At 40.3% G+C, this 18549-nt stretch overlaps 1 protein-coding gene across 3 annotated transcripts in view; it reads left to right on the top strand.

Annotated features, from left to right (window-relative positions):
• The window catches only part of cdh5 (cadherin 5), a 101094-nt gene that overhangs the window by 39546 nt on the left and 42999 nt on the right, over nucleotides 1-18549 (top strand). For 2 of the 3 annotated variants that reach the window (XM_055023415.1, XM_055023414.1), the window contains exons 2-6: nucleotides 14414-14653; nucleotides 14846-15119; nucleotides 16859-16981; nucleotides 17110-17277; nucleotides 17459-17640. In XM_055023415.1, the coding sequence (XP_054879390.1) occupies nucleotides 14417-14653; nucleotides 14846-15119; nucleotides 16859-16981; nucleotides 17110-17277; nucleotides 17459-17640 (984 nt within the window). In that variant the 5' untranslated portion in view covers nucleotides 14414-14416. Of the gene's footprint in view, nucleotides 1-7736; nucleotides 8720-14413; nucleotides 14654-14845; nucleotides 15120-16858; nucleotides 16982-17109; nucleotides 17278-17458; nucleotides 17641-18549 lie in introns of those variants that run through there. The other variant, XM_055023413.1, reaches the window with a different exon arrangement.

Raw genomic sequence — 18549 nt, 5'->3', positions numbered from 1 at the left:
TTTTAAAGATATTATCTGGAATTTGTAATTTTTAAGAAAAAAAAAGTGAGGAAAAAAATACTTTGAAATCAAATTTGGTATAAAAAGATAGTAGATTTTATTTTTTTTAAACCAAATCGCCTCAATAATAGGCAATATTCAAATGCCTTTTAAATGGAACTGTAAAGCAGAAGTTTAGTTACTTTCCAACATGTTACCGAGCAGATGGAAAAATAATAAACCTGCATAATGCAAGGCAATCATTACTGGAGCCCATTTTCCTGGTAAGTGCTCCTTATCAAACTAAAAAGCCTATATCTTCACATAAAAATAATCACATGCACATTTGCAAGCTCAGGCTCCTCAAAAGCACACACTTGTGTCAGAAACATTGAAAAAAGGTGACACTTGAATAAATAAATTACATTAAATTAAATTAAATTATTGTTGCTTTTAAAGTCCTTGAACAAACTGCTGTACAGCTGGAAATAAAAGGCAGTCTGTGAGTAAGAGCACAAAGCAAACAAATGCATGCCAGAAAAATACTAAAAAAAACATTTCAAGACTCTGAGGAACATCATGCATCAGAAATAAATCATCTATGAAATCTGAGCATTAGTTTAACATCTTTAACAAGCAAGTTAAAGATCATCAGTTCAAAGATCACACTTCTTTGAGTTAGCATGCCAAATGTCTTACCTTGAAGTCTTAAACCTGTGTGACCCAGATTTGTTACACAGTTTCCAGTCGCCATGTTTCATGTGATTTCTCTGCTTCTCTGAAAATCTTTGTAGATAAAGAATTGTAGGTGATATTGATGAAAGTGGGCCCTCTGGGCAGAGGGACACTATTTTAAAGATGTCATGTTAAACATTTTTCTGTCTCTCGCTCACTCCCCCTGCTCTCAGTCCTGCAGTCCTTGATGTTCGCCTCCCAAGGTTTTCCCTTCACCAGCGGGGGGAATATCACCCGCCTCCTTACATGTCATGATTGGAACAGAGATGCAGATTTTAGTGCCAGAGTTTTTTTTTTTTTTTTTAAAGTAGGCCAAGAGCACCAGGTTTTTTTTCTTAAAAGCAAATATCTGAAAGATACACACAGAGGCTTCAGGGAATGAGACGGGCAAATAAAAAAGTTTCCTCCATGCATCTGACATTTTGTTTGCTTGTTAAAGAGACAACCATCACTCTACATTTTGGGTGAATCACAGAAAACATCCAACATTGGGACAACCTTGTGTTTTTTTTTTCTCTCTTTTTGTGTCTTTTCTATCGATACAGCTAGATCTGTTTTTACTGGGCTCATTTTGCAGGACGGCGACCCTCAAGTGCTGGATGGTCACCATCCCGCAATTTTTAGATGTCTCTGCTTTGCCACAACTGAATCAAATCAGATGTCTGGATTATCTTCATAGTACAGGGTGGGCAGCAGTTCTCTCGAGTCCTGCTAATGACCTGATTACTTGATTCAGGTGTGTTGAAGCAGAGAAACTTCTTAAAATGCCATCAGTCTGCTCTATAATTCTAGTTTGTTTGCTTGAAAGGTCTTCTTCAGTTCAGTTGAACTCCGATCCTAACCAAAAACAGTTGAAGTGAAAACTGGTGCAGTTTGAATGTATATGTGGATGCCAAGCAGACCGGAGACCACACCAATAGCTGGAAGCACAGGGCATTCTGGGTAAATCCAACCAAAAAAAACATGTGTATCTAACACCAGCAGGAGAAATGGCTCATCCAACAAATGGTAAAATGAAATGTCACTCCATTTAATTTTTTTAAAACTTTTTGTCAAGAATCAAGTTGTGCTCATGTCTTCTTCAGAGGTTTTCATGTTGTTTCCTTCAGTGGTTATTGATGCAGTGCCTCCACAGGTGTGCGAGAAAAAAGGACACTGCAAGAGAACCTTTGTCAGATAAGACTTTTGAAGACCATAATGAATGAAAATTAAGACCTATATTGCAACAGAAATGTACCAAGACTAAAGAACTGGTGACACGTTGGCTCTTATTCATGATGGATGTAAAAAAGCTAGCTAACTATGAAGGACATGTTGGCAGCAGTAACCTCTACTGGCGTGAGTCAGAGAACACAATGAAGATGTGTTAAAATTTACCAAAAAAAATCCCATGAGAAAAAATAACTGCATACAAGATTAAATATTCCTGCAATGACAACATGTCAGACCTGTGATTAATGTAATTAAAGGCAACCTGCATTAAAAAATATTTCAGGCATTTTAAAGTCTTTATTACACATACACAAATTTAAGACATTTAAAAATGTACAAACACCCTTTTACACTATTATTTATTTCTCTCTGGTGAACAGATCTCATCCAGATTCTTCAAATGTTCTCTTTGGGTTTGAGACAAAGCCAGGAGGACAGGATGGGGTGAGGTTGTGGGTGGAGGTGACGTTCCCTGAAGTTATAGCTTCTTTATTAGAATCAAAGAGACAGATGGAGGTTATGGGTCATGAGACAGGCAAATGCTTAAAGGAAGTTAAAAGATTCAGTGAAGAAGTTAAAGAACATACTCTAACTGTAACCCAATACTCTTAAACGGAGAAGCTCCACCCAGGATCATAAACTCATTTGTTTTGGGCTTAGACCAATAGACCAATAGAATCCAACGCAAAAGGAATTTCATGGAAGTATACACTTTGAAGTATATTACTGAATCAACTTGAAAGTTGGGTCGGACTCTCTGGTTTGGTGCTCGACTGGCTTGAAACTTACATAAAGAACAGGGATTTCTTTGTTTCAATTGGAAACTTCTCATCAAAGAGGTCAAAGGTCACATGTGGGGTACCCCAAGGTTCAATCCTAGGACCCCTCTTATTCAATATTTATATTCTCCCAATAGCTCAGGTTATAACAGGAAATAATATTAGCTTCCATAACTATGCAGATGATACTCAACTCTACATTACGACGTCACCAGATGACCTTTGACCCAATCCAATCACTGAATAAATGTTTAAAACAGATAAATGTGTGGATGTGCCAAAACTTTCTCCAGCTGAACAAAAGCAAAACTGAAGTCATTATTTTTGGACCTAAAAAGGAACGATCTAGAGCTATAGAACTAGAGCTATAGATCTAGAGCTATAGATCTAGAGTCAATGCACAGCTTCAGTTATTACAACTAAAACCTGGAGATCAGACCCAAAACCTGGGAGTAGTGATGGACTCGGACTTGAACCTCCAGAGCCACATAAAGACAGTAACAAAGTCGGCCTTCTATCACCTGAAGAACATCTCCAGGATTAGATGTTCTTCAGCCAGATCTAGAGAAACTCATCCATGCGTTTATCTTCAGTCACATTGATTATTGTAACAGCGTCTTCACAGGCCTGTCCAACAAATCAATCCTCCAGCTGCAGCTGATCCAGAAGCTGCTGCTCCTGTTCTCACTAAAACCAGGAAGATAGAGACAAAACAGCAGTTTTAAAGTCCCTCCACTGGCTCCCTGTAGCTCAAAGAATAGATTTTAAAATACTGTTGTTAGTTTATAAATCACTGAACGGTTTAGCACCACAATACATCAAAGATCTGCTGTTGTTGTATCAACCTTCCAGACTCTCAGGTTCTGGTTCTGGTTCTGCTCTGCATCCCCAGAACCAGAACCATGAGAAGAGAAGCAGCTTTCAGCATCTATGTACCAAAAATTTGGAACAAACTTTCAGAAAACTGTAAAACAGCAGAAACCCTGACTTCCTTTAAATCTCGACTAAAAACACACCTGTTTAGAATTGTATTTGAAACGTAATCAATTAAAAATGTAATGATGGAACAATGTATTGTTTGTGTTTTGTGTTTATGATGTAAAGCATTTTGAAATGCCTTGCTGCTGAAATGTGCTATCCAAATAAAATTTGATTGATTGATTGAATACCTTAAGAAGGTGAAAATGATAGAAAGGTTATACATATATATATATATATATATATTAAAAAAAAATTCCCTTCTCACCCACCGCGGGTGGTTCTTATCCTCTGAGCTCGGGTCCTCTACCAGAGGCCTGGGAGCTTGAGGGTTCTGCGCAGTATCTTGGCTGTGCCAAGGACTGCACATTTCTGGACTGAGATGTCTGATGTTGTTCCTGGGATCTGTTGTAGCCACTGCTCCAGTTTGGGGGTTACTGCCCCGAGGGCCCCGATGACCACAGGCACCACTATGGTCTTCACCTTCCAGGCCCTCTCCAGTTCTTCCCTGAGGCCCTGGTATTTCTCCAGTTTCTCGTGCTCCTTTTTCCTGATGTTGCAATCACTTGGTATTGCTACATCTACCACAACGGCTTTCCTCTGATGTTTATCCACTACGACAATGTCTGGTTGGTTCGCCATTACCATTCTGTCTGTCTGGATCTGGAAGTCCCACAGGATCTTAGCTCTGGCGTTCTCCACCACCTTTGGGGGTGTTTCCCACTTTGATCTCGGGGTTTCCAGTCCATATTCTGCACAGATGTTTCTGTACACTATGCCTGCCACTTGGTTATGTCGCTCCATGTATGCTTTCCCTGCCAGTATCTTGCACCCTGCTGTGATGTGCTGGACTGTCTCAGGGGCCTCCTTGCACAACCTACACCTTGGGTCTTGTCTGGTGTGGTAGATCTGGGCCTCTATTGCTCTGGTGTTTAGGGCCTGTTCCTGGGTGGCCAGGATGAGGGCCTCTGTGCTGTCCTTGAGTCCAGCTTTTTCCAGCCATTGGTAGGATTTACTGATATCAGCCACTTGGGTTATTTGCTGGTGGTACATCCCATGTAGGGACTTGTCCTCCCATGATGGTATCTCTGGCACCTCGACCTCCGTTCCCTGTTGTCTGAGACATTCACTGAGCACATTGTCTGTTGAGGCTTTGTCCCTGATGTATTTATGGATCTTAGTTGTTTCGTCCTGGACAGTGGTTCTCACACTCACTAGTCCTCTGCCTCCGTCCTTGCGGCTCGTGTACAGTCTCAGGGTGCTGGATTTGGGATGGAACCCTCCATGCATGGTTAGTAGCTTTCTAGTCTTAATATCTGTGGCTTTTATCTCCTCCTTTGGCCAGCTGATTATTCCAGCAGGGTATCTGATTACTGGCAGGGCATAGCTGTTTATCACATGGATTTTGTTCTTGCCATTGAGCTGGCTTCTCAGGACTTGCCTTATTCGTTGGAGGTATTTAGCTGTGGCTCCTTTCCTTGTGGCCTCATCGAGGTTGCCATTTGCTTGTGGTATACCTAGGTACTTGTAACTGTCCTCTATGTCTGCTATTGTTCCTTGTGGGAGTGAGACTCCTTCTGTGCGGATCACCTTCCTCCTCTTTGTGATCAGCCGACCACACTTCTCTAGTCCGAATGACATCCCAATGTCCGTGCTGTAGATCCTGGTGGTGTGGATCAGTGAGTCGATGTCTCGCTCACTCTTGGCATACAGCTTGATGTCATCCATGTAGAGGAGGTGACTGATGTTGGCCCATTTTTGAGTCGGTATCCGTAGCCAGTCTTGTTGATAATTTGGCTGAGGGGGTTCAGGCCTATGCAGAACAGTAACGGGGACAGAGCATCTCCTTGGTATATGCCACATTTGATGGACACTTGTGCAAGTGGTTTGCAGTTGGCTTCAAGGGTGGTTTTCGACAGCTTCATCGAGTTTGCAATGAAGGCTCTCAGAGTCCTGTTGATGTTATACATCTCTAGGCATTCAATGATCCAAGTATGCGGCATTGAGTCATAGGCTTTCTTGTAATCGATCCAAGCCATGCACAGGTTGGTGTGTCGGGTTTTGCAGTCTCGGGCAACTGTGCGGTCTATGAGGAGTTGGTGTTTGGCTCCTCTGGTATTTACACCGATACCCTTCTGTGCCGTGCTCATGTGTTTATCCATGTGTTTGCTTATCTTGGCCACTATGATGCCTGACATGAGCTTCCAGGTTGTGGAGAGGCAGGTTATTGGTCGGTAGTTGGGTGGGACTGGACCCTTTGATGGATCCTTCTGGATTAGGATTGTCCGCCCTTCAGTTAACCATTCAGGGTGAGTTCCACTTTGTAGCAGCTGGTTCATTTGGGCTGCCAGTCGCTCATGGAGAGCAGTGAGTTTCTTATATAGGTATTTCTCCAGTTTCTCCTTTTTCCTGATGTTGCAATCACTTGGTATTGCTACATCTACCACAACGGCTTTCCTCTGTTGTTTATCCACTACGACAATGTCTGGTTGGTTCACCATTACCATTCTGTCTGTCTGGATCTGGAAGTCCCACAGGATCTTAGCTCTGGCGTTCTCCACCACCTTTGGGGGTGTTTCCCACTTTGATCTCGGGGTTTCCAGTCCATATTCTGCACAGATGTTTCTGTACACTATGCCTGCCACTTGGTTATGTCGTTCAATGTACGCTTTCCCTGCCAGTATCTTGCACCCTGCTGTGATGTGCTGGACTGTCTCAGGGGCCTCCTTGCACAACCTACACCTTGGGTCTTGTCTGGTGTGGTAGATCTGGGCCTCTATTGCTCTGGTGTTTAGGGCCTGTTCCTGGGCGGCCAGGATGAGGGCCTCTGTGCTGTCCTTGAGTCCAGCTTTTTCCAGCCATTGGTAGGATTTACTATCGCTAAAAGAAATCTAGCTCAGCCCCAATGGAATGTTGAAATTCGGCAGCATTTTTCAGCTTATCACTCTTTGCAACGCTAAGAATTGCCTTGTTGGAGCTAAAATTATGTTTTTTGTTTATTAAACTTATCTTGTTTGCATCTTCCTTAAACCTAACAAAATGCCTGGGAACAAATTGTGTCCTAACACCACACTGTAATGACACTTAACTGTTAGGACTTGGTTTTTGTGTGTGTATTTTTGTGTGTGTGTTTCGAGTCGCCATGTTGTCACGTCTGCCCCTGATATTTCCCAGCTATCTGTCGCGTTACCTGATGAGTCCCTGTGTATTTAAACCCACATGTGTCTCTTGTTTTCTGTCAGCTGTTAATCATGTGTCGTATGTCGTGTTACAGTCCTGTGTGTTTCCAGTGATACCAGCGTTTGATGCCTTGCTCATTGCTCACCTGTGCTGCCTGGATTTGGTAACGTTTAAAATGACCATTAAAACCATCATTTTTGCACTTAACCTGGGTCTGACCACATCTCATCCTCACCATCAACAACTACCTAATTCATGACACTAACTTGGATACACATGTTAATCCTCATCTTTAGTCTCTGATGCAAGACGTTTTTGATTTTAGAGTATTAAGAGTTGCTTGCTTGTGTAAAAATGCCAAACACTGTCAACATTTGGAGCTGACTATGAATTGGAATGGACTCAATCAGAAAGCTGTGAGAACAATTGCATACACAAAGTCAAAACAAATCGTTGATGGATGTCATGAGGCACAATGACTACCAGATGTTATTGCACGTATTGGTTGTATTGATAGAATTGGAGATGTTGGAACAGAGCTGAAATGGCAAACAATAAAAGCAAACATGGGAAAGAGTGGAGGGAGGGGAAAAGACTGGACTGTTGTTGCCAGAGGAGAGGTTTCATATGAAAATACACATTCCTATTCACTAAATTACAAACACAGGCACCCCAAAGGTAGCAAAAGGGGAGTCAGGGTGAGGTGGAAAGTGTTTGTCTCCTAGCGTTTGGCAAAAGTCCTGCTCATCTCACTTCAAGGCTTAGACAAGATCACTTTGTCAGATACGCGCACACACACACACTTATCTCAAAGTCAGCCCCCTGGAATATTGACTAGTCTCATGTGGGGAAATCTCTGAGGATTATCCCCAATAACCTGTTTAACTTAATCCTTATCTCACACACATGAATCATAAATCCCCACCACTTCTCTGTTTTTTTCAGATAGACTAAGGAGAGTAGTGCCTCTCTCACCTTCCTCTCCACTTGTCCGTCTCTCCTCTCCCTCCTCAAATACACACACTCTCTCCCTCCGTCTGCTTCTGGAGCAAGAGCTGGCTGCTTTCTCTCTTACACAATCTGCATCTTTGAGCCTTTCTGACATATACGCGCCCCCTCTGCCTTCCTGCTGCTTTCTTTTTGCTGTCTTTCCATCGACCCCATACCTCACCAGAGGAGCCAGTCTGCTTCTCCCGGGATACAAAAAAAGGAACAGTAGCAGAGATTATTGGCAGAGAAGACCATTACCACAAAAACAGGAAAAAGGAAGTGGGCAGTGACCTGTGCGAGAGGGAACTGGAGTCGAACAGCTGTGGCTCAACAGTTTTTGGATGTTGGGATCAGAAAACCATATCTGGGAGAAAAATAAGAGCAAGGAAAAAAAACTGAGACGGAGAACCTGTTGGATTCACACCTGAGGGGGAAAACCCTCTATAATCTGAGGACGAAAAAGAGACAAGAAAGACATTTTGGTGATAAAACTCCACACTTGGAATGACTTGGACTTTTTTTCTTCTTTTGTAAGCATAAAGCCCAAAGTCTTAGCAAAAGCCGAGGTTCTTCAATAATCTAATTCTGAAATGTTCTGGGATCAGACTTTGAAAGTGTCCTTGGAATTCCATCTTTAGGATACTTGTTCAGGAGATTTCCTCAGGCTTTCTGATTCCCAGAAAAGGTTCAGTCATAAGCTTTGGAAGAAATAGCTACATTGATGAAAACAATTGTTTCTGGACAGAAATAGTAGCAGGACTCAGGAAGTGTTGAATTTCCTGGAGTTAAAGTAGACTTTCAGCGTCATCGAACAAGTACGCAATCTCTAGAGGATTTGGGGTTCACCAAGACAAGAGTCAAACCAGGTGAGTTAATTTTTTCCATCTCAATTCCATCTGAAGGTAAATTAGGAGTTCTCTGTGCGCATGATGAAGTGTTCCAACCAAGATCATCCCTGTTCAGCATATGGGTCTGTGAATATACATTTTACTTCTAACTTAAGAGCTGTGTACTGCAGCAATGCCAGAAAAATGTAACCCAGATCCCTTGAAAATGTTCCAGGGCGAAATGCTGATGAATAGTGGGGAAAAAAACGTCTCAGAGAAGGTAGAAAAATAACTGGAGCTGACAGTGATAACCCCTTTCCAGACAGGTTGTCAGCACCTGTCACTCCTCACGTGTTACGGCAATGGCCTCGGACAGCTCAGTGTGGATTTGAATGCGATAATTGTGCCATCCCCAGGGTGGACTGTCATTCCTGGAGATGGACGGCCGAGGCACATTAAAATGATACGGGCTGATTTGAAGACACACAAGGAAGAAATTTCACTAAATCCACAAGGAGGGTGCTTGGCTGCTCGCTTTTGAAGAGTTCCTACATTTTGCGAGGAAACCGATTTGTCGCGGCTGTCGAGAGCTCAAGTTGGCTTCACCTATGAAGTATTGATGACATGCATCTAATATTTAACAGTTGGAGACGATCTTGTCTTTTGAGTGGTGTCATTTTGTCAGATGAAGCCCTCCCTGATATGCGGTGGAGCCCTAATTTGTTAGCTTTGTGGTTTCTTAGCAGAGTGGAAGGGGAAATAACAAATCCAACACAGATTTCAGCACAGGTTTCAGACCACCTCACTTTTTTTGCTGTTGTTTTTGTCTGTGGTAATCTTCACTCCTCTGCGGTGGATTTTCTCTGCAGGGTGACAAAAGTGATTTGATTTAGTTGTTACATGGAAAGCTGCCGATGCCAGCTAAACCTGGTGGTTTAATTCCTGAAAAGCAAACTATCAGGGAAAATCCTTTGGGTGCCATCTGGGAGACTTCACACACAAACACACACACACACACACACACACACACACACACACACACACACACACACACACATACACACACACACATATACACACACACACACACACACACACACACCACACACACACACACACACATACACACACACATACACACACACACACACCACACACATATACACACACACACATATACACACACACACACACACACACACACACACACACACACGCTCACTCGACTTGCACACAAACCCGAGATTCATGATCAGAGCTGTTCATTCAGTCAGATATATGTCAGTGAGGTTGACAAGCTGTCCAGCTGCTGTTAGTTCAGCTCAAGTCAATGATTACTGCTGAAAGACCCAGTTAAGGTTTATTCTCAGTGACTGACCTGCATTTCCCCTTCTTTTTTTCATAGCACACTGAACTATGGCCTGTTTAAAAAAAAATAAAAATTATTGTTCTGCAAATTGGTTTCCACTTCCATTACTACAGGCAGGACTCAGTAAGGTTTGAAGTAAAAAAGCAAAAGTAAAAAAGGGAAGAATTTTGAAGAAATTTGAAGGGTTCCATATGTGGGATGTTGGCTTTGAACAGCTTTAAATTCAACTGAATGGTCATGTTTCAACATCTGCTTAATGCTAAGAATTGTTTACAGCACTTTTTCTTGTAATGCATTGATTTAAGCTGTAGGGTATGGATTTTTGAGGACTAGAGGATGAGCAGAGGTGGCATAATTAGCGTCGGTTTTGGAGTTGGCAGACATCCTTCGGGACAGAGCGAAATTAGCCTGATTTGACTTGCAGTGTCTGTGTTTGTGTGTTGCTATGACTTACTGGCAGACAGATTGTTAGAAGTGATTCAACCTGTTCTAATCTCAACAAAACACACACTCTAACACATAAATAAACCCAAACAGGAAAAAAAATTAGTGGTGTTAAAAAAAATGCTTTCTCAAACATTAAGTGAAATTTTTCAACTGATATAAGTACTGTGTTCTTTAACAATTATTAACATCAAATTCTGAAGTCACAGGTCAGATATTGAAATGTCTCACACTTGACCACTGCAGTTGCATTTCAACAACCATTTAAATTTGCTATTTTTTGTGGTTCTTACTACTGTTAAAAAAAAAAAAAAGAATGTGTACGCAGACGGCGTACAGGTACAGTTACAGATATTTCAGGGCGCTGTTAGATTCTCCAAAGCATCTCTAAGAGATGCCTTGATTAAAAATGATTTAAATAACTAACTTTTTGTGCTTGTACATCACAGTTTAACAATGTAAAAAATTAAGTCAAATTTAAACTGTTTTCTTTTTACAATTCTTGTATTTCTCAGAGAATTTACAAATTTTTATGGGCAGTAAAAGTTTTAACGTGGGCTGGAATTTAGAGTTTGTAGAGGTGAAACTTCCTTACACTGACCCGGTAAATCTGCTTTCAAGATGCAGCAGAGAGTGTGAACAAGGTGCTAAATGAGCGACGTGAAGAGGTGAGAAAGGGAATGATTGAGAGAAGACAGAAATAGACGATGTGAACAAGAAAATACACCTTTCAATTTGAAAAATTAAACAAGTTTAACGCTGGAAATTATGGGACAACTGACAGAAGTGTCCAACCTGGAACAAAAACCACATTAATAACAGCAAAAGATCAAAGTGTGGAAAGAGTCCATATCACCACATGTAGTGAAAGCCAGTGTGAAGCAATAGACCGTGAGCTCTGAATGCAGGAAGGGTGTGTTAGCTCACTAACACACCCTGGTCATTATAGAGAAATGACCAGGCCAGTGGTATTTCCCAGAAGGAACAGTGTTTACACTTCCTAATGCTGATAATGGATGAGGAGCGGACACTAACTCTTGAAAGAGAAGGAAGTGATGTTTTTAAAAATGGCCATGCAGAGAAAAGGCCTCAGGACTCAGTAAACGGAAGCTGAAAATTGTCAGATGGTTGATGCTGTAAGTTAGCCATAAACAACAAATGATCAGTTAAGCAAATCAGAACAAAAATGTATTACACTACTTAGATTCATTTAAAAAAAAACAGTCAATTATTAGAAATCTCCAAGGAATCGATGTAATACCTATTAATGACTTCAGTTCTCGAAGCAACAACACTGATGTTTGCCTTTTATCCACATTGGTTTCTTTCCAAATGGCTTCAAAAGTTCAAATGTAAAGCAGAAGAAGCTTTTTGACCAGGATGGAAAGGTAAACTAGGTCAAATAACTTTTTGAAGAATCATTCTAATCTTGAGTCTAAAACTGCTTTAGCCATGCTCAACATGTTTGACTTTGTTAATGTTAATGTTGACCTTATCCTTCACCGCCACAGAGGCCTTAATCAAACCTGATCAGTCACTTATAATACCTAATCGGGATCAATCGGGATATTCTGTGGTTGGTAGTGAAGTGCAACAAAGGACAATGCCATGCCATTCCAGTAATGGAGTCCCAAAACAAAAAAACAGCATAAAAAGTAAATAAAAGGAAGTCAGGCGAAGGCCACGAAACACTGTTGAGTCTTTGTTGGCGCTAAATTCTGCAGAGCTGTGTGAAGAGGTGAGGGGAGGTCAGCAGAATACCAGATTAGACCATTAGAGGGGGAAGAACTGTTCCAGAATAATCCCTTCACCATAATCTCTCTTTCTCCCTCCCTTCTGCTAATATCTGCGAGACAATAAGATGCTCTAATCCGTCCACTGGGATGGCACGGGGCTGCGCCCACAAATCAACTGCAGTTCAGAGCAGAAAGGCTAAAGTGTTTTGAAGATTATTTCCCTGGCATTTCTGCTTTATTAGATAGAGCCCATTGGGGTGGGGGGGTAGACACAAGAACGACGACGTAAACAGACATGGTAACATAAGCACTTGCAAAAAAGCAACTCCACTCACAACTGCTGGTATTTTGTATACATTTATTTAAGTTTAACTAAACTAAAAAACTTGGAGGCAGAAAAATAATGATGCAAGACACCTGCAACCAGTCAAAATCTATGAACTCAAAAGGGACTCAAATTAATTCAATATCATTATTTAATAATTTAATTTTGTTATCAGAATAATCAGAATAAATCAGGTTAATCAAAGTTGCTAATCCTCTAAGTGTGTTACAGTCTACCAAAACATCTGTTATCACAAAACCTTTAAATATGGTGATGAGATGTATTTGCAAAGGTGTCTAAAATGTTTAACTATAATAATGTAGGAGCCATTGTGTTAGTTTTTTTTCTTCAATATGTCAGGGCATGACTTTTTGCTATAATGTTGAACTTTGGATGTCTTCACAATCTCTACATCACAGTCTTTACTATCTGCTTTTTGTTTTAACAGTATAAAAAAACACAATCAATTTGACTGAGTACTTAACACTAGTAAGCTGCTAAAAACATGTAAATAACTATATCAGGAGATGGTAACATCAGGAAAAAAGTAAGGCACCCTGCCCTGACACAGCTAAAAACTGTGGTTTCCACAGTGTTGAACCCAATACACATGAACTATTCACTGCTCCCATGTATTGATAGGGCACATGCATCATGGACCCAGAACACACTGGATGTGTAGATTTCTCTCCTGGCTTTTGGAAAAAACCAAATTAACTGGATGCTATCATTGTCCAGAAGCATGTCTGAGTTTCCCTCCTTGCCATCTCAGACTAGTGGAAGAGTCTAAATTAATGGGTTGACATTCATTTGAAGAACTTATAAGATGAAGTTTAGTTATACATTTGAGACCCAGAGTATCATGATAAAAATTCAGCTTCTTTAAAACTTGTGATGTTTTGAGATTGAATTCTCAACATAGACCTTCATCAAGTAAAAAGTCAGAGTTAATCAGCCAGAATGTGGCTGATTGTGTGTCTGATATTACACAGTCTCCCAAATAATCTTATGCTAAAAACACAAACGACTATTACCTGTACATCAGAACAAATCAATGTACCAAAATAACCCATCTTTTAAATTTAAACTATTAGTCTCAAATCCCTCATATTACAAATCAATTACAAAGTTTCCTCCAGAAAACTTGCTATGCCCAGTAGTTGGATCCCAGGGCAGTCATACATCAAGCAGCCTGTCCTATTTTTCAGTTAAAAATTTTTAAAGTTGACAGGAAATCTGAAAGTATCACTTGATAATTATGTGCTACTGAAAGATTGGACGATTAATACCTGAACACCAACTACAAAGTCTTAAAAAATGCAAACATTGAAAGAAAAACTTGGCTAAATGAGCAATGCTTAGCCTGGCGGGGCACGGATAAAAAAAGGCGCCAAAAGTGTTTTTTAATGTCATCTCTCCATTTCTGCCAGTCTCTCTCTCACTACAGTCAACATGTCAGGACCTAATTTGGGTCACAGGCCTATGTTTAATGGATCCCCAAATGACCACTCTGGCGAAATGCTTTCAGTACAGCTCCCTTGGTGAGAGGCTAAATGTTTCATTTGAGCCCCAGGCTGCAAAGATTTAAGAGCCCTGGACCTAAATGATAGCTGGACCTCAAACTCAGCCATAGACCATAATGGGATGACGAGTTCTTGGCCTTGCATTTAATTCTCGCTCAGGCACAGTCAAGGTGTCTGTCCACAGCTGATAAGTGGTTTTAATTTGATCTCCACTCTTCTCTATTTTCCTCTCTCTATCCATCATTACTGCCTTGCCTCTCCCTTCGCTCATCCTTTCTTTTCATCACCTCATTCTCTGATCTCCCTGCTCCTGGTCCTGTCTTCATGTGTTTTTAGACAATGGCGTGGCTCCAGGTGCAGACAGCAGGACTTCTTCTCACCTTGGCGCTCCAATTCTTTGTCATCATCGCTCCAGACACTGGTCTTTCTGGGACGGTACCAGAAAGACGAGACTCGGTTGACATTGTGAAGAAAGAGTCCCATCCGGTGCTGGTCAGACAGAAGAGGGATTGGATATGGAATACCATTTCTGTGACAGAAGAGAGAGAGGCACCCATCCCTTACAAGATAGCACAGGTATAAATCTAGGATTTTTATGACTTTTGGGATTACATTTTTGTTTATGTGCACTGTTTTCTTATTTAAAGCAGATACATTTGTGTTTTTGTTTTGTCTTATGCTATACAACAATCTAGGGCATTGAGTTCTAGTGTTTTAATGAATATTGAGAATTATCTTGGTATATTTATTGTTCTTGTTTGTTTATAGCTTCGGTCAGACCGAAAAGTGGCAGTGAGGACGTTTGCAATCGAAGGTGAAGGAGTGAACCAAACCTTTATTGTGGACAACAAAGGAAACCTGTATGTCAAGGACCGTCTGGACAGAGAGAAGAAGGCCTTGTATCATCTGACGGCCAGGATGTACGATGGAAACGGCCTGCTGATAGAGGACGCTGGGGAATTTGATATCGAAGTGAACGATATCAACGATAACTGCCCAGTTTTTCAAGAAGAGTACAAAGGATCTGTCATGGAGAGAACAAGTATGTTGAGGAAGTACAGAAATGAATCACTTTGATCAATGATGTATTTGGTTTTACAGATCTTGAATAGACATTAGCCTGATTGACTTAATATTCTTCACTTAGTTCATACAGACAATACAGAAAACCTTTCCCATGTCAGAACCTAAAAAAATAACATCCCTTATTTGAGGAATTTTTGGGGATTTTACTTGATACTTCAACACAAGGCAGACCTTGATTGCAACGTCTAAGAAAAGCAACTCAGGAATTTGATTTTTTTTAATGTATGTACAAATATAAATGTAAAAAAGTATACTGCACATTAGCATTCTGATCTGTGTTCGACTAACTTTGAATAATTTGGCCCAGTCAAAGTGTAGACCAAAATCCAAACCAGAATCTACAGCAGGATGCTCTTCCACCAATCTTTTAAGACTTGCAAGTTGCAATTGTAGCAATGATTTTGCAATTCCATTGGAGCTGTGTTTTTACATCAGTCTGTATTCTGCTTGTGGTTCAGTCCCTGGTAGCCGAGGGCCCAGCAGGTCATTTCTGATGGTTTTGAGCTGCAATGGCTTTTATTGCCAAGTATCAAAATGAAGGGAGCTGAATACAAATACAATCCAATAATCCAAATATATTAAAATGATTGCTGTCAGTTATAGTGCAACATATTACTGTAAGATTGTTCATGTGTGGATATACTCACCTCTGAGCTTTTATGTTTTCCATATGTCCCATAAGCCACATTTCAGCATGTCAGCCATTTTCATCATGTCTGCCTTTTTGAGCCTTTTACACCAATTATTGCCATATAATGTCATCAATTTTAATAACTTCATCCTATTCATGAATTTTAAATTAATAATAGTTTACTACTAAATGAGACACCAAATCTGAATCTGAGGACTTTGCAGATGAGAGTAACACATCTGCAAAGACATATCAATCTTTAATGGTTAGTGTGATCTTCTTTTCATTTTTAAAATATGTTTTGCAGTTTAATTAGCTTCCATCACTTTTTTGTGTTTAGTGTTAGCTTACGCTAGCTCTTTTATGTTTAGCAGTTGTGTTAGGTTTTGCTATTTTTAAAATGCATTTAGCCATTTAACATCAACTTCTTGCATTTCTTTAAATGTGTTTAGGAGTTTATCATTAGTTTATGTTAATTTCATATATGTCTAGCAATCTAGCATGAGCAGAGTTGAGATTCTAGTCTTGTGAATTAGTGGTTAATGAATGTAACTTTTTGGTTTGCTGTGAATGCCACTGGCAATGACTACAGCCAATTTTAGTGCAAATATATGTTCTCCTCTACAACCATGGTGACCATTTTGTAAAATGTCCACCAGAAAAATGAAACAGAAAAGTGAGGAAAAACGTATGACTACTGTGATTGAACATATGTAGGCTATGGTTTGATGCCAAACACATGAATTTAATTTCCAATGTTAGTGCAAAAACAATTTTTTCTTAACAATGGCCAGTAGATATAATATTTTAAATTAAATATGATATGAAACTGAAAATATTTATTTTTGATAAATATTTGCAAATCCTGAACAAAAATACATTTTCTTTTACAGCGACCATCTTGAATTTTTCAGTAGCTATTGTTTTTTGGGTTTTCTTTTTTGGAGACCCTAACGTGTGGGCCGAGTTTGGTTCTTGTATATACCTGCATGTGAAAGATTTTGCTGAAATATTCAATTATTTGTTGCACTATTATGTAAATCACTATACTTCCTCTCCTCCAGGGGATACAGTGGTTCAAGTGAAGGCAATTGACGCAGACGACCCAAATACAGACAATGGACAGGTCAGGTACACTCTCCCCAATGGCCAGACTTCTGGTTTATTTGAAATCAACTATGAAACAGGTAGGCACCCTGCAGCACTATAACATTTTCTCCATCCAATTATTTTTTTGAAAAGCTGTAAGACTATTTGTGCTTGAACATGAGTCAGAACTGACATCAAAGATAACACCTCGCCTGTGTCTCGGCAGGTGTGATCACCTCCAAGGTAAGCAGCCTGGATCGGGAGACAAAGAGTCAGTATGTGGTGGTGGTCCGGGCTCAGGACATGAAAGGAAGGGAGTCTGGCTGCATTGCCACCACCTCAGTGGCCATCACCATCACTGACGCCAATGACAACATAGCATCTTTTACCAAAAGTAAGCAACAGTCAGCTAACTCTTTAACAAACATATATATATATATATATGCTTTGAGAACTTCACAGATACATATTACGCTCCCATATCTACATAAATAATGCCAGTATATATATTTCTATATATATATCTATGTATAATATGTAATGTGTCATTTTTTTTGTTTGCTTTCTGTCATAAGGAAAATATGAAATAAGTATCCCAGAAAACCTTAAAGTTAATGAGAAGATTGGCGTGCTGGAGTTAATAGACTTAGACGAGGACGAGAACAAGCAGCCCATCTTCTCTATTCCAAGTGGTACTGGAAATGTATTCAGCACCGAACCCAGTAAGGATAACGACTGCATACTGGTGCTCAAACAGGTAGGAGGGTTGGAGGGGAGAAATTGATGAGATAATGTCTCAAAGCAGTCTTGTTTTTAGTTGACTGTTAATGTTGGTGGAACTGATTTTAAATCTTTAGGCTTCAATTCATTCATATTCTTGGTTAGGGAGGAATTTTAATTTGGAAATGTTCTGGATGAGCCTGACCATTGCCTTACTATGCAAAGATTCTCATCTCCCTTCAGTGCTCAGTCTCCCATTGAAGTGGATTTCTGTGGTTGAATTTCAAACGTGGCAATCAGCAAACAGAAGAAGTTGTGAACGATGACTTTGATTTTCTGCACTGCTTTAAGTTTGTAGTTTGCCTGTAGTTTTAGCATGGTAATTTCTCAGTTTCCCATTGAGAAATTACCTGAATTGGCAAAAAGTATATACCTGCTCTCAAGTTCTGTAGAAATCTGACCCATTTTCTAACAGCGTAAAATGCAAACCTGCATCTAACACGAGACATTTTTTTGCAGTAATACACAACACAGAGTTCGAGCCGCCTCTTTCTGGTTGGATGTTCTCTATTTTTCCCTGGAGGAATTTCTGGAGGTTTACTTGTCAAGATAAAGTATTTAGGGCTTCAGAGAGTTGAAGATGGACTATTGTAAAATAAGCAGGGTAATAACTAGCTCCCATGCTGGCCTGGAACCAAATTGCACTCTGATCTGTTCACTCGCCTCTCAGCTCTGCGCCACTCTTCATCTTCTTCACCCTCTGCATTCAAAAATAAACCAAGCTATTGTCCACACCGCCGCCACCAAGGCTTCATTCCTGCTAAGCTGTTTGCTAATGCCTTTTGATAGCCTGCGACTGAGCAGTGTTGTGACTGTGGATGATCCTTTGAACAGAATATTCCCATCTACCTATGTTGTCCCATCTGCAGATGAAAATTTGTTGTTG

Source organism: Poeciliopsis prolifica, unplaced genomic scaffold (genome assembly GCF_027474105.1).
Source record: "Poeciliopsis prolifica strain line A6 unplaced genomic scaffold, Auburn_PproV2 SCAFFOLD100, whole genome shotgun sequence".
Lineage (NCBI taxonomy): Eukaryota > Metazoa > Chordata > Actinopteri > Cyprinodontiformes > Poeciliidae > Poeciliopsis > Poeciliopsis prolifica.
This window is presented reverse-complemented; position numbering and strand designations above follow the sequence as displayed.